At 35.8% G+C, this 15,826-nt stretch overlaps 1 protein-coding gene across 1 annotated transcript in view; it reads right to left on the bottom strand.

The window, feature by feature from the left end:
- Positions 1 to 15,826, bottom strand: part of babam2 (BRISC and BRCA1 A complex member 2) — a 91,913-nt gene that overhangs the window by 20,533 nt on the left and 55,554 nt on the right. The window contains exon 7 of the mRNA XM_042774556.1: positions 2,378 to 2,487. Coding sequence (XP_042630490.1) covers positions 2,378 to 2,487 — 110 coding nt within the window. The remainder of the gene's footprint in view (positions 1 to 2,377; positions 2,488 to 15,826) is intronic.

A 15,826-nucleotide genomic window follows, 5' to 3' on the forward strand; every position in this document is an offset into this window, starting at 1 on the left:
TGACAATTTAAATTTTTGGTTAGAACATCCCTTTAGTACTTATAGCAACACTATAGATTTGTGCTGAAGTTGAGCCCACAGAACATGAACGCCAGTACCATATGGTAAAACAACAAAACAGAACTAGTGGCACAAGAAGTGCGCGCGCACGCACACACACACACACACACACACATATACACACACACACACACACACACACACACACACACACACACACACACACACACACACACAAATACCATCAGCACAAGAAATGTCCAATACAAATAAAACTCAAATCAGGTACAAGTGTGATAAACATCCACCCACTCATGAAAAAAAAAAAAAATCAAATCTGTTTACAATGTGTGTATTAGTATCTGTGCAAAAAGTTCAAATCTCAGACAGAAAAGTGGGCTTCAGAAACACTGTGCCGCTGTTCTAGCATTCATTATTTTTCAGGTATGTCCTCAGGAGGCCCGTTTCCATATTCCCAGTGTTGTCCCAGTTTTACCTTTGTTAAAAAAAATAAAATAAAAAAACACCCACAGACACACACATATACACCCACCCCCCATCTCTTCTCCTAAGTCGCCCTAGTCTGAGCTGTTAACGTGCATGCATGGAGGCAAGGTCAACCCTGTGTGCTCCTGTATTATCCAAACCCCTGTAATATAACGGGGTGGAGAGAGTGTGGCCATGACAGATAGAAGCTGACATGGCTGGAGACCAAACAAACAGGCTTGTTCCTCCTCCTCCTCCTCCCCTCTCGCTACACTGATATGAGTGGATGGAGGACAGCACATAGAGTGAAATCCAAAAAAAAATGTCATTAGGCACCCAGAGGCTGGCATTAGCAGACCTTGCCCACTGAGATCTATCTGTTGTGAAGTCACACTGAAGTTTTCTCCATTCCTTCTGAGAAGTGACCTTGTGTTCCAGATATTGCAAAGGGAAATGTCGGGCTAACTATGGCCATTTTTGCAAATTTCATGTTTGACAAAGTAGATTACAACTTTATTCTTCCATTTTGTACTACAAATAAAATATTTTAGCTAAATGATCAATCATATTTTATTGATGAAACCTCAGTCGATACAGATCTGGCTTAAAAGAGCACAATAACAGGGTTCCAGAAGTTAAAATCCCATTTTTCTTTATATATAGAAACTCTGATTGTGAGTTAGAATGTATGAACTTTTCAGCACAGACATACTATGAGCTCTGAGGGTGAAATGGAGAAAATAAATGGGTGAAAACACTTCCAAGAACCAAAGCTATTTAAAACAGTCTTTGTTCACTGGTGCGCTCTCTGCATGCAGGGGCAGAGAACAGAGGACATAAGTCTCGGTTTTGTATTGTCAGGATGTTGATCATCTGTAAATCCCTAAACTGTTGTAGCAAGGTCACATGAAATGAATAGGAGTGGAGTAGCACTATTTATGAACATGTTCCACTGCTCTTTTATGGTGCACAAGATCAAATTAATTCCAGGTTGTATTGCACAAATATTGAACAGGTGGGAAGAATTTTGTTTTGTACACTAACTGACAGAGTCAGTAATGTCATGTTCTGCAAGTCACATCAATAACTGAACCCTTTAATAACGGCTCTCGTCCTTGCATAAACAGAACATCTATTTTACTGACTGATTCTCAATTCCTCCAGGATTTCAGGAAGTAAACAGCAGAAGAGGAAGTGCTGCCTTTCGTTCATTTACTCAAGCAGGCGGTTGGATAAGGTGTGTCATGAGCTGTGTGCTTCAATCTCTTAAATAACAGTACTTAAAGATCTGGAAAACAATTTTCACACAGTCGTGTATTAATAACTTTCTGAAAAATTAGATGTTTTGAATATGATATTAACAATGTTTATAGAGCTTCATCTTGTATGTTTACATCAAAATCAAGTATGTGTGCTTTTTAGACGATTAGATGTGAGGTCTTCTAGTGTTCTTCTAAAAGATAAATCTATGATATAATTTAAAGTCATTATGAAATCAAAATCGAAAATTGCTAAATTGAATATTGCAATGTTTATTACTAAACGTTTATCTGTTCAATCATGATTTATTTCTTGTCAATAGCAGAAATAGCAAATCCAGCGATCAATACATTTTCTCAAATGAGATGAAATGATGACTGCAACATCCATTTAATGTCACACTTACTACTACTACTACTATTAATAATAAAATTATTACAAGAATTTAAGATTTACAGTCTTTCTTGTCCATGCAATAGGGGGAAACTTTTTAGGGGAATAAAATGTTAGAATAGGAATGTCCACCCCTGAAATATCATATACCACTCTCCCGAGGTTCTTTAACATTACAATTTTGTATGACCTGGGAAAATTCATTTTCACTTGAATGGACTAGAGTGAAGTAACTCACTGCTCAATGCTGGGTGACAGGTAGAGTTTTGGAAAGACTTGTGTGGCTTCAGCATCTTCGAAGCTAACAGACAGAAGTGCCACATCTTCTCCTGGATCCAGTGCTGTGTCCTGAGAGAGGAATAAAGAAAAATGTTATATCATAGACTGTAGAGACAATCAAATATGCGGTTGGCAAGATATTACAAAACAAGTGTGTGCATGGCTAATGCTAAACCTATTAATCGGTTCGCATTTGCCATTTTGAGATTATCAGCATTGGGCAACATCTGTGTCTGCTTTGGCTGATGAACAGACATCCAAACATCAGAAGGCACTTTTTTAAAGATAAATAATAGGCAAAATAAATGTAAATACTGAATGTCCCATTTGTTTTTGTATCATAAAATAGGAATTATATTGACTATCCTTCTATTTTGTGGTTAACTGGTGGGCGGCGAATGTTTCATTGTGGACAACAGATCTAATGAAAGAACATTCACATATGGTATTTCACATGTATCAAAGCTTAGATAAAAAGTCCTGGAGATTGCAATGACATGTTTTGATATTCGCATTAGCACCGCCCACGTAATGATAAGTAATACGAATTGTGAAGTAATCATATGCTTAGAAAGACAACAGCAAATGGGGATATGGGGGGGGGGGTTCTGCCTTAAAATGCATGAACACACCATTCAAGATAAAGACCCTGAGGGAAATCAATGCATCGGGTAACGCTAGGTACATTTACATGGACACTTTTTGCTTCCATCGGAATGAATTCATTCTGATTGACTAATCCGAACGTAGTGTTTACATGAACTAGTCTAGTCTTATTACAATTGGATTAGTAGGGTCCATGTAAATGCAGCTACTGAGGGCATTTAGCTAGCAGACAAAGCAGCCCGGCTGGTTCTGAGCAACTTCTCATCTGAAGGTGGTGTACTATTTTGGCAGGAAAAGACTACAACCAGAATTCATGCTGCATTAGCTTTAGCTTCAGTGATGGCCACATCTGCCTGTCTTCAGCTTATCACATCAAAAGGTTCCGCAGGGACTCTAGATGATACTTTCTGTTCCTGTGCTGTCTGAGCCCAGTTTTCCTACAGCTAGGCCCTGATGTACGTCATTAGCACCATGGCGCTCTAATCAAATGTCTTTCAGTCGGTTTGAACTCATCCATTTGTGATAATTGCTGCTTGCTGTGTAACCTCTGCTCCCATTAGAGTTAGCCGTGTGTGTTGGATATGTGACGTTACCAGTTAGAGGGGACATGTGTGGGATAAGCTAACACATAACTCGGTGAGGCACATTGAGGTCTGGGGAGAAACAGAGAGCTCAACCTTAATAAATGTGAATGGGACATATTCAGCTATGGCTCCACAGTCTATTTGATGTTACAGCAAAATGCTTATCTCATCTCTAACAAAGTTGTATTGCTCTGGCTAGTCCTATTATAAGGATCAAAAGATTTCTGTGCTACATTAGAAATACACAAATTATATCACAATTAAGTCTAACACACTATAACACTCAATTTTTTTGCAGTTGTGTTGTTGGTAATTATGTCTTCCAGCAATGTTGAGAATGCAACAATTTGTATTGTGAACACAACTGATATGATTCGCACCACAATGAGGCATGAAATCAACTTTGTGTAGCTAGGATAATTTAGCTGTGTTTCAAAAATCTACACAATCAATAAATTAACAAAAAGCTGTACAAGCAGGTAATGACATTGTCACGCATAGCTGTACAAGCAGGTAATGACGAAGAAGATTAGGTAAAAAGTCTTTAAGGTAAATCTAACAAATATAGAAGTGATAGTTCAACTGATGCATTAATGAGAATGGACAACTAAATGCTGACAAGACTGCAAAGTAAATACCAAGCAAAAAGGGAAATAATGATAAGCACTTGTGAGAGTAAAAGAATCACCATGACAACTGATAGGTGAGCGGGAAAACTAAACAAAGGAAAACAGAAACTAAAGAATACAAACTAAGTGTGAAAATGAAACTAAATCAAGATAACTAAAAGTCCATGACAAATGTGATGACATTTTCTGTACTTATTTTTTTTTTTACAGGTATTTTCTCCATATTTTGCTCTAGGGTTGAAGGAAATGTCAGTTAAGATACTGTTAATTTTCTGCCAGGACATTGGTTTTCTACGGATACAAACAATTACCCAAAAAAATGCAAAACCAATAAATCGATTATTTAATTGATTACAAACATATGAAAGTATCACCCACCTCGGTGATACGATTGGTTACATGCTTGTGACCGTATGAAATGGGCTGATTCAAACCACATTTCGAGACCTTCGAGTCCTTTTGTACATTAAAGTTTTAGGGAGAAAATGCTCAACAATGGTGCTGAATGATGAATTTGCCCATGGATTGTCTTTAACCGTATTAAAAACACCAGACGTGTAAACAACATTAAAAACAAGTCTTTAAAGCAAGTAGCTTTACAGTATTAAACAGTAAATGTAAAAACAGTCAGTGTGGGTGTCAATTAAAATTACAATATCAGTTTCTAGTGTATTTGTTTTACTTGCATCTGACTTCGACTGACTGAACGGAAGAATTGGACTGAAAGAATGAACCGGAGAACATTTCCATGTCAAAGAAGGTGGAGACCCAGAGCACAGTTCGAGTTCAGGTGTTTACCAGCCTTTTCCGGAAAGTTCTAGAGCTCCCAAAACAAACTCCAAATCAAACTTCATTTTAGCCTGATTTTGTTTGGAATCGCGTCACACCAGTTTGTTCTGTTATATCACTTATTTCACAGTATTTCAGTGCCTTTACATTGTATAATCTTAAAGTAAAGATTATAACATACCAATATATGTTTCATTGTGTTTTGTAAGCTCCTTTCTCATCAATATGCACAACTGTGAATTGGAAATATTGGTCAGTAGATTTCAGAGACCTTTGAAATGAATGTAGCCTCAAGGGCTGATAATGGAAAGATCCAAACATATAAGCTTCACATCATTTAAGATCGTCCATGACTCAAAAATTAATCAAGAAAGTTTGACTTCATTACTTAGGATGGATTTGAAAATTGGTTTGAAATTTTTTACAAGCTGTACAGACCTTCTTGGGCTGGAAAACCTAATTTTCAGTGAAAAAAAAATGGGTTCACAATTCAGTCTGCAGAATTATGGGACTGCTGTTGAAAAGCATCTTTTTGATGATGCTCTGAGGGCAAACGTGTGAATCTGTATGAAATCAGGAGGAACAAAATGTCAAGCGCAAAGCTGATGGCTACCCTTGTCATCTGTCTCTTCTTGCTCTTCATCAGCCGCCAACATACGACACGTACCTGGGGTTGGGGGGGGGGGGGGGGCACCCAACTCTAAACTTTAAGAGTCATAATTCATTCTTGCTGATGGCCATTTGAGGGATTGTTAGGTTATGGCTGATACAAGAAAGTGGAGATGGAGAATAAATATTTTCTGTGTGACTGGTATTGGCATAGGACCAAAAACACTCTAAACTTTAGTCTAAAGATATTTTACAATGACAAGATTTAAAAGTAATTAGTGATGAAAGGCTCTGCAATAAATTATTACAGTAGTTAAATCTGTTGTTATAGGCATGTCAACAGAAATATGATAAAAGACAGACTTTTAAGGAATACATTTTGAATAAAAAAAATTGTACGATTCTTTCTTCTGATAGTAGGCTATACCAAGGTGATTAATAGTGTGCAAATACTGTGTATAAACTAGCTGGCTATTTTACAGCTTTGAATGTGCCTCAAATCTATTTATCTATCAAATCTATTTATTATAACAAATATGAGGATTCAATAACAACAACAATGACAACAAGCAGCTCTGTTAACGGTTAAAAAATACAAACAGTTCTCCACTCCTTTTTGGACACAACTTGTATTGAGAAAGAAGTAATGCACAATTTAAACGTCAATAGCAGTTCAAGGAAGCAGCCTATTTCCTTCAGCATTAAGTCATTTGAAATCAGTTTGAGAACACACCATTATGCAGTTCTAACTTGTTTTGTTAAGAAAGCATCTGCCAATGAATGCTAAATGAACGAATTCATGAATGAATGAATGTTGCATGTGCTTTAGGCAAGGAAAATAGCAGAAAAAAGACTGGGATGTTGACTACAGGTTGCTTTAAAACAGACAAACAAACAAATGAAAAAGTCTAAATTCAAAAGAATTCAGAATTCAGATTCAAATTATGATTGAGAGACACACAAATAAATGTTCCTCAAAAGTCTAATGTATAATATTTGATACATTTTAAAAAATTTTCTGTAAATGATGTTTGGATAATCAAGTAAACAAAGTTGCTTCAGTCCAGTAAGCATTTATCTTGAAATATTACAATACAAAATATATTCTTACGTTTACTTTATGAAAATCAGTTAAGATTTTTTACAGCAAAAGGACATTTTTAGAATTTTAAGACATTTTACTTGCTAAACATTATAAACAATCAATTGCCATCAAAAAATGTATAATAAACTTCCATATTTTAACATTAAAAATCTTTAAAGTTTTACACACATTGCGACTTATAATGATGACTTCTTTGACTATAGTCTGTTAGAAATGTTCTGTTTCTACTATAAATCTTCAGTAGGTTACAAGAACACATTAATCTATGCATGAAGAGCATCTTTATTGTGGAAGTCTGTGCTTTGGGCAAAATGCTGCTTAAATAAGAATAAAGGTCCATCATTAAAACATGCTCTTAAAGGTTCTTAGTAAAGAACTAATGAAGACAACAGTGATGACTAATGAGTGTTTTGAGCGACCCTTCCTCCAGGACAGTGAGAGAGGGAGTATTGTGCACTCCCTACCTCCTGTTTAAACCAGTGAGTCAGTGTCAAGGAGTCGGGGGTAGGGTACGGGGCTCAAGGGTGCCCTGGGTAAGACCCTCACGTGGGTGCCCACTCTGTTGTCTTTTATGACCTCCCCTCGGGTGCTTGCCATACTGTGTGATGTGACATCGTAGAGATGTGACAGCTGTCTCCAAGCCAAAAGCTGTCTAAAACCAAAACTCGAGGTGAAGTTGATTTGTTTGGCCCCACTATAGGAATAGACGAGACTGGATTGCTCAATGTTTTCTGTGCCATCTCATATGGGGAAAGCACAGAGACATGAGTGGTCAACTACAACCATGACCTTGAAGAACAGGTGCTTTCCCACACTTTTAAAAAAATAAAGGTTTCAAAAGGTTTTTGTTTTTTTGCAGTGATGCCACAGAAAAAACATTCTGGATTCCCCAAAGAACCCTTTCAGTAAACATTTCTTAAAAAGACCTTTTTTTCTGCATGTGAAGGACATTTTAATAATCTGAAGAACATGTTTCCACTATAATAAACTTGAAGTGGAAAAGTTCCACAAATGTTAAATATCCTAGCTTTCTTCATGCTATTAAAAAAAAAACTTTATTTTTAACCACAGCATTCATAGCATCCAAGATTCATGCAGTGGTTTGTTTATTTGCTTTTCACTATGCACATTATTTCAAACCAGCTTTGAATTGGATTACTGAATGGTAATATGTATCAAGATGTACCATATGTGTACTTCAGCTTGGATTCCATAACCAAACCTCAATGTTTAGTTGATCTTGGAGCACTGTTGAACCTCCTGAAACATCCATGATGTGGTCGCTAATACATTCACCATTGGGAGCACCTCAATTTATCCCAATGTTTTCTTTTTTAAATATATTGTTATTTGTGATTATTGTTGTCTATTATAACTGACTTTCATAACTCATAACGTTAACATTTATTCAATTACTGTTTTTGACAAGATTTTAGAAACATAATTTCTGGTATAAGTGTCATGTTCACTGAAGAGATGCTTGAATGGATGGCCTTATTTTTATGGTTTAAATAGTTTACCTGAAGCAACAATCTGACAGCAAACCATCAGGGTAGCAGAGGCAGCTGTCTCAACCTATATAAACCTGACAAACATTTCTACATTCCAAAGGTACTGAAAATGTGACAGGTGAGAAGATGAGACAAGATACTGTGTTCAAAACAGCACAGCATTTAGCAGGAAATGCACAGATTTCCTGAGAGAATTTCTTTATTCACTTGTGTTTGTGACAAAAAATTATAAACAGTTAAGTCACATTAATCCAGATGTGTACACTTTGATGTAATCAAACACTTTATCACATATTCTGCATGCTTGATGTAGTTTCAATTAAAGACAAGCATGCAAAGTCGCAGCACATTTCAGATGGTAAAATATGATGATAATGCAAGCTAAAAAGTGACAATCACTGATTAACTTAAGACATTTTAAGAAGTTGCGTGTTACATAAATAGGTGGGTATGGTTTTTTGGTGGATAAAGGAGGAGGACTGTAGAACATATTAACAATCTGGGCACACCCTCCAAGGTGGAGAACACAGCTGGGCCATAGTGTCTGTATCTCAGGGGTGTGTGCTTGCTTGAGCCAAATACTATTTAAATAGGGTGCGGTGGCTGAGGCAACCCAGTGTCCAGAAACCACTACTACCATTGATCATCAGATGATTCATCAAATCAACGGACACGATAAAGAAGATTACTTCTTTATTCACAGAGTTAACTAAATACTCATGTCACAATCCCGAGCTTCATGATGAATTATTTGGGAAACAACAACAATGAAATCATAAATTTCCAACCAAAGAAGTCATAAGTTTTCCGCATTCCTCTCTATCTCATGCATCTCTTCCTGGTGAACATTGTAAATTTGCTCACTTAGACCAGTAGCTTAATACTCTTTTAACAAGCTGCATGATTTGTGGCTTTTGAAGGGTTAAAACAAACCTCAGAACCCTAAGAATATACAAACACACACACCTCTCTCTCTCTCTCTCTCTCTCTCTCTCTCTCTCTCACACACACACACACACACACACACCACACACACACACAACATGTTGGTATATGTGGTTTATGGGGACTCTCCATAGGCGTAATGGTTTTTATTCTGTACAAACTGTATTTTCTATTGCCCTACCCCAACCCTACACCTAACCCTACCCCTCACAGGAAACTTTGTGCATTTTTGGATTTTTAAAAAAACTCATTCTGAATGATTTATAAGCCTTTTGAATTACGGGGACACTGAAAATGTCCTCATAAAATCACCTCCTCATCACACAAAGTTGACTGGAAATCCATAATTGTAAAAACAAAAAAACTCAAAAATCACAGAAACACGCACACACACACACACACACACAAAGTTGACTGGATATCCATTGATGTAAATGGAAAATGATTCTCTAATTGTGGAATCCATAAAACAAAAGTCTGAGTGTTTCATTACTAACTTGTATAACAGATGCTGACTGCTCAATACAAATACAAAATACATGATATAGTGAGCAGCCGTGATGTGACACACAAGACAGCAGCATACTGGTAACTTCTGGCAAAAGGAAGGCATGCAATGAATTTACTAGATTAAAAAAATGTACATATTTATTTTATTACATATTAAAGTGTTTAAAAGCAACAAAATCACCGAAGACCACACTATATATAAAGGAACATATTCACAAAATAGCACAGCCTCTATCACTGGAATATGAAAAGCATGGCTAGCTAACAGACTAACACAGAATAGCAGTTCATGTTTCTAGTGTTTCATTTTCTTGTCATCCCGCATCATTATCGGTTATTTAAGATCTCTTCAGGTAGAGGTGAAAAACAAAATTAGTTTCCACTATTTCAGGTAGCTACAGGCAGTCAAATGAAAACAGAAAACATATAGAGGGAAAGAATACACCCACTCTTCAAAACACACAAGCAGTTTGAAAAGGGAGCAATGCCTGGAAATGGCAGCAATGTGTGACTCACAGAGGACAATCAACAGCTGCTTGATATTGAGCCATGAGTTGTGGTCTACGGCGAAAACACAACACGCGCTTCTCCAAATTTTACCAACACACACTAACTGTGACCCAGGTTCATTGATGACTGGAATCAGGGAAAAAGCTGTTAAACCACACTCTAAAAACTACAATATATTTAATTATTTTGGTGAAATATCTTTATAAACTTAATAATATATATAAAGGCTTGATATAATAACTCCAAAACTAACAAGGCATTAAGGGTACATTAAAACATAAAGGTATTAAATCCCATTACGGTATTAAGTTCCCACACTTCACTAACCATCTCGCCCCTTATGGTGCCAACCATCTCTGGGGAGGCAAAACAGTAGACAGCATTCATTACACAGTATGATGCATTCATAAGGATGACTTGTCATCAATGAGTATCACTTGTAGCCAGAACAAAGTCATAAGCTTTCTACTTGGGGCGTGCAGTTGTGATAGCGGCGTGATGTCCTCATTTTTTGCACTTGTTTGATTCAGTCTGAAAAGCACACACCAGGGTGCTCACGATGCATCAAGTCAATGTGAGTAATTCACACAGTGCTATATCATCAGGGAAGAGATGTTCACAATCACTAAATGAACACAAAGCTGACATGCAAGTGAGAACAAAACATGAAAACTAGAATGGATTCCCACTGCCTTTTTACAGTATACCAAGGATGACGTGACAAAGCATCACAAAATGGCAGGAACATTTGCATCCAAAATATTCCAGTAAAGCACAACACAAATTAACAAAACAAATTAGTAATTCATATAAAAATACATGATCTCCAGCAACAGAATCACTTGCATTATTAAAAAATGCAATCCACTGCTAAAATACATGTTGTAACTCTTGGAATGGAGCAAAGGAAATGCATGACACAGAAATGCATCACAGTACAATGATTAAAACAACTGTCTATTTTTAGCAATACTACTAATAATAGAACTGTTGCTGTCACAACTAGAGTGTAAGGTAGACATACGAATGTGAAAGTAGACATTACAAAAGTGAAGACAGGCAACAATCTGTCAATTTGTCCAAGAGTCCTCTTTAAAAAAGTGAAAAAAGAAAAACTATTTGTCTTTTGACATTCGCATGTCCCCTGGCCTTGAAATTCAGATCAGAAGTCATTTTAATCCACTTATAATCCAGCTATAACAGGGTTTCATTTTTTATTCATAGATTTTTGTGGAACCAAGCCCCATTTGAAAACTTCTGTAATACACAGTAATGAACATTATATTCTGGTCTGTATATCGGATCCCAGTCTGTCAGTTTGATTTGATTTATCAGTATAAATGATTTGATTTATTCAGTTAGGATAGTTGTAGGATAATTCACACGTTGTCAAAAATTAAGCAAACCATTATTAGACCCCCCAAATTAATAGACACATTCTTAACACATTCTTAGGGATCATTCACAGAATGAGCTGTATTTTGTCTCTGATATTTATATATCAGAGACAAACTATACTTTTCATATATATGAAAAAACCTCTGTGATCTATACTAGAGGTTGTATATTATATTGTATAAAATATCAATAAATGTCATGTGATTATACCAATGACATAAAGCATATGCACAACTGACAAAAATATTGCACTTGAAAATGCATTTCCACACATATGATCAGTAGATGATCTGTAGTGATGCAGGATCATGTGATGAGACTATTTAAATCATTTTCAATTTTTTTTTTTCTGGTTAAAGTACAGCATCATGACATTCAGCAGCATTAATAAACGAACCCGCATTTCATTTCTTAATAAAGTTACTGGCCAACTAGAAAGTCACAAAAGCTATCTATTTTAGTTTAAAAATAAATAAATAAATAAATAAATAAATTTTGTTGCATTGCAATTATGTTGAATATGTTGCATTGTGTCCAATTGCCTGAGGGATTTTATGAAAATATAAAGCAAACTGCACAAAAAATTATAAAGATACAGCCATATACACACACACACACACACACAAAAGAAAAAAAGAAAAAAAAGTGCTACATATATTCAGCTGAAAAAGGCTTTCATCAGGGCGGCTCATAGGTTATTTAAGATCAGTTAGGTCAACTATAATATTTTTCAGGGTTAGGCTTTGTCCACCCTTCTTTAATACGTTCAATTGAGAATTCCTCCCTTGCCAAGAAAAATAATAAACCCATTGTACTTATATAAAACTGTCCTTCTAACCAGCAATAACCTCAAAACCATAAGAGGGTGTGTTTCCTGCTTATACATACTGTACCTTTTTTTTTTTTTTTTGGGTGATGATTTAAAGCCTTTGTTTTATTATGTGTGAGTGTGTGTTTTAAAAGCATCCAAATACATTTAAAGAAATATATTAGATAAAATGTATTTCTTAAATATCTCAGTTTCATACCTAAAAAAAATAACAAACACAAAAACTGAAAACATTACTTACGTTTAATATGTACGGTTTTTGAAGTTCTTTAAATTGACTATATTTGAAATTGTTTTGCACTGAGAATCAACACCCTGCATGAAAGGGACCATCTTGTCAAGAAGACCCCTGTGATAAACCTATTCTAACTGATCTGATTTTGGAAGATTATGTAAAATACTGTATATGTTTTAATTATTAATGAATTGCTCATTAAGTCTCGATGTAAAATGCAACTTATTAACTGAGTTAGAAATTATAATAATAATTTACCATTCTATGTACTGTAAATAAATGGATTTTCATAATTTAGTTCAATAACTGAACAATTACAAACAAATCAGATGGCAACCCTAGTCAAAGATATATAACAGGAATCATATACACTGTCTGCCTGTATTTTTAATTGAAGGGATGTTATAATAGCAATAACCTATGAATTCATGATTCCAATGATTCCACTCAACTGGTCTACAGGTCATGAGGAATAATTACCATTTTTGAAATGTCTAATTCAAGTAATTAGTAAATAATAGCTAAAATAATTAAATGATGTATTTAATGTTTTATTTAATAAATTATAATACATTATTTAAATAAATAATAGCAAATTAAAGGTGTGTGGGGGCCTTTTCTCTATCTACTAAACATTTTCCTTCCGCACACAGGTTTTGAACAACTTAAGGTTGACCTTTAAACCTGTTTTTACCCTGAACTACATTCCTAATTTGCAATTTTCTTTAGAAACCAAAACAGATATGATCAGAATCTGAGGGAGTGTTATCTATTATTGAAAATGTAGCATGATGCAATAGCTCTTTGATTCCAGAGTAACTTCCTGTTTCATGATTTTCTCTGTTTCAAATGATGACACTGAGTGAGAAGTGATTGCCTATCCTCTAAATGTAAAAATAAACAGCATAATCACAGAAGGACTTTATGTTCTTATGTTTGATTTTCCCTGATATCAGACATTTAACATAGCTATGAAGAGATGACTTCCTTCAAACCATGTGCTTACAGTAAATTATTGTCACGTTTCCATCTCCCACACGACTATGCCGTACAGGTCTGTCTTTCCAGTATCTTATCACTAACAGCTTATATGGCACCTCTACAGCTCTGCTGTTTCCTTGTCACAGATTCCTGTGGTTTATTCAAAGCAGTCTCAGCTTCGAAAAAGATCCCCTTTCCTCCTCACAGATCTGGTGTTTTTCTAAGTACTGCTAAGACGGTCTGTCTTTCTCTCGTCTTGAATGTGTGTGCGCGTGTCGGGTTCACGCAGAGAGTGCTGTGTGAGCCTACCCCTCCGCTGTGCCCTCTGTTCAGTCAGTCGTTGCTTCTCGGATTAATTAACCTTGATTAATTAATCTAATTAGTTAACACGTTGCACAAATTAAACAACTGTTAGCTCAAACACAAGAGGAGGGAAGGAGGAGAGGAAGACAAACAGTACAAAAAAATAAGCATTTGCTGTAATTGCTTGTGGCAATAGCAGTTGTGAAGGTCAATATTCCCTCTGTTCTGTCAGCAAATTTGCTTTTGGGTGCAGCAGAGGGTTCAACAAACATCAAGACCTGGGCAGACTATATTAGAGACTCAGGCAGAATTTTAAAATTGTCTAAGTTAGTTCTGTACAGCTAGTAAAAATACAAGCTATATACGAGTCTACAGAGCTTCATAAATTCATCTGCATATTTCCACACAATTCCTTCACAACACTCTGTACTTGCTAAAAAATAAAACCTGTCAAGTTAGCATCTATTCCATAGATTTGATCCTTTTCTAAAATCATTACAGAAATGAGAAAAATAGAAAAATTCTGTGGATTTCACCTGGGCCTGCTGATTAGTTTCATATATAGTTTCATAGTGCTACAAAAGTACAACAGAAAGAAAATGGCTAACATGGAATATGTGGCTGAAAAATTCAACAGAAAGTCTCACAGAATACCACAATGTTCAAAACATCCTCTGCACTTTGTATATATGTTTTTTTAGACTACGTCCACACGAAGCCAGAGCTTCCCCTATCCAATATTTTTTTTTTCCTCATCTCAAGAAATATCTGCATCCACACAAAACCACAAAACCGACACAAAACATGTAGTATAGATGCCAGACCAGCATGTGGCGCTGTAATTCTGCCACAGATATACACTAAAAATGGAGAAGACTTGGACTATGCGCATAAACAAACGAACACGGAACAAAACATTTATTAATCTGTGTTAATGTTAGTTAATAAAAAGACAATCGTTCAGTGTTTGCTCATGTTTTTGTTGCTGTTACGTGATGTAGCTGTGTCTGACTAGGAGCGAGGCGTGGGCTGATGACGTCATTGTTTCAGAAAATATATGGATTCGTTGTCCACATGAAAATGCAAGGGCGCCGTTTTCCAATTTATCCACTCTGGAACAGGGTTTCAAAAAAAATTTGGTTTTACCCTCCCAAAAAGCCAGATCTGTGTGGACGAAACGCCTATACGATACAAAATATATGCGTATACAGCGAAACGCGTCTCCTTGTGGACAGTGCCTTAATGTAATCATTTTTTTCAGTTACCAATAACTGTATTGTACTGGCATCACCGTAAATTTTACTATATTCAATCCCATTTCCCTTACAATGCAGTGTGGGCCTAGTCATTTCCATAAACAATTCTGACAGACACATTAAGACCATTATAAACTCAACCCAGGCTCACTGAAAAATATATCTCTGGGGACATTTCAGCGAAAAATTACTTTGCTTCTTGCAAGTTTTTTAACACTTTCAATGTGAAACATCCATTGAGTGGTGCTAAAAGCGGATTCAGTTTTATCTGAAACAGATAAATCTGGCAACATTTTATTGTGTTGGTTATTGTATGCATCACAGCAGTTCGGTAATGAAATGTCTGGTGAATGGCACTAAAAGGTTAACACTCTATTGCTGTGTTTTCTATATATTTGGAAGGCTGCTTTGCAGAGCACTCTCTTGCAGTGTTTTCACTTAATAAAAGCATTTTGGGCTTGTTGTTTAGGCTTGGCTCATAAAGCGATCAAGTTTATGGAATTATTAAAGTGGAAATTAAAGAATTATTAAAGTTGGGTCTTATTTTCAATGTAAAGTATTTGGATTTATTTCAGTTTATTATGGGTTTTTTCTCGTTAGCTACTTTT

The sequence above is a fragment of the Cyprinus carpio genome, chromosome A17 (assembly GCF_018340385.1).
Source record: "Cyprinus carpio isolate SPL01 chromosome A17, ASM1834038v1, whole genome shotgun sequence".
NCBI classification, from domain to species: Eukaryota; Metazoa; Chordata; class Actinopteri; order Cypriniformes; family Cyprinidae; genus Cyprinus; species Cyprinus carpio.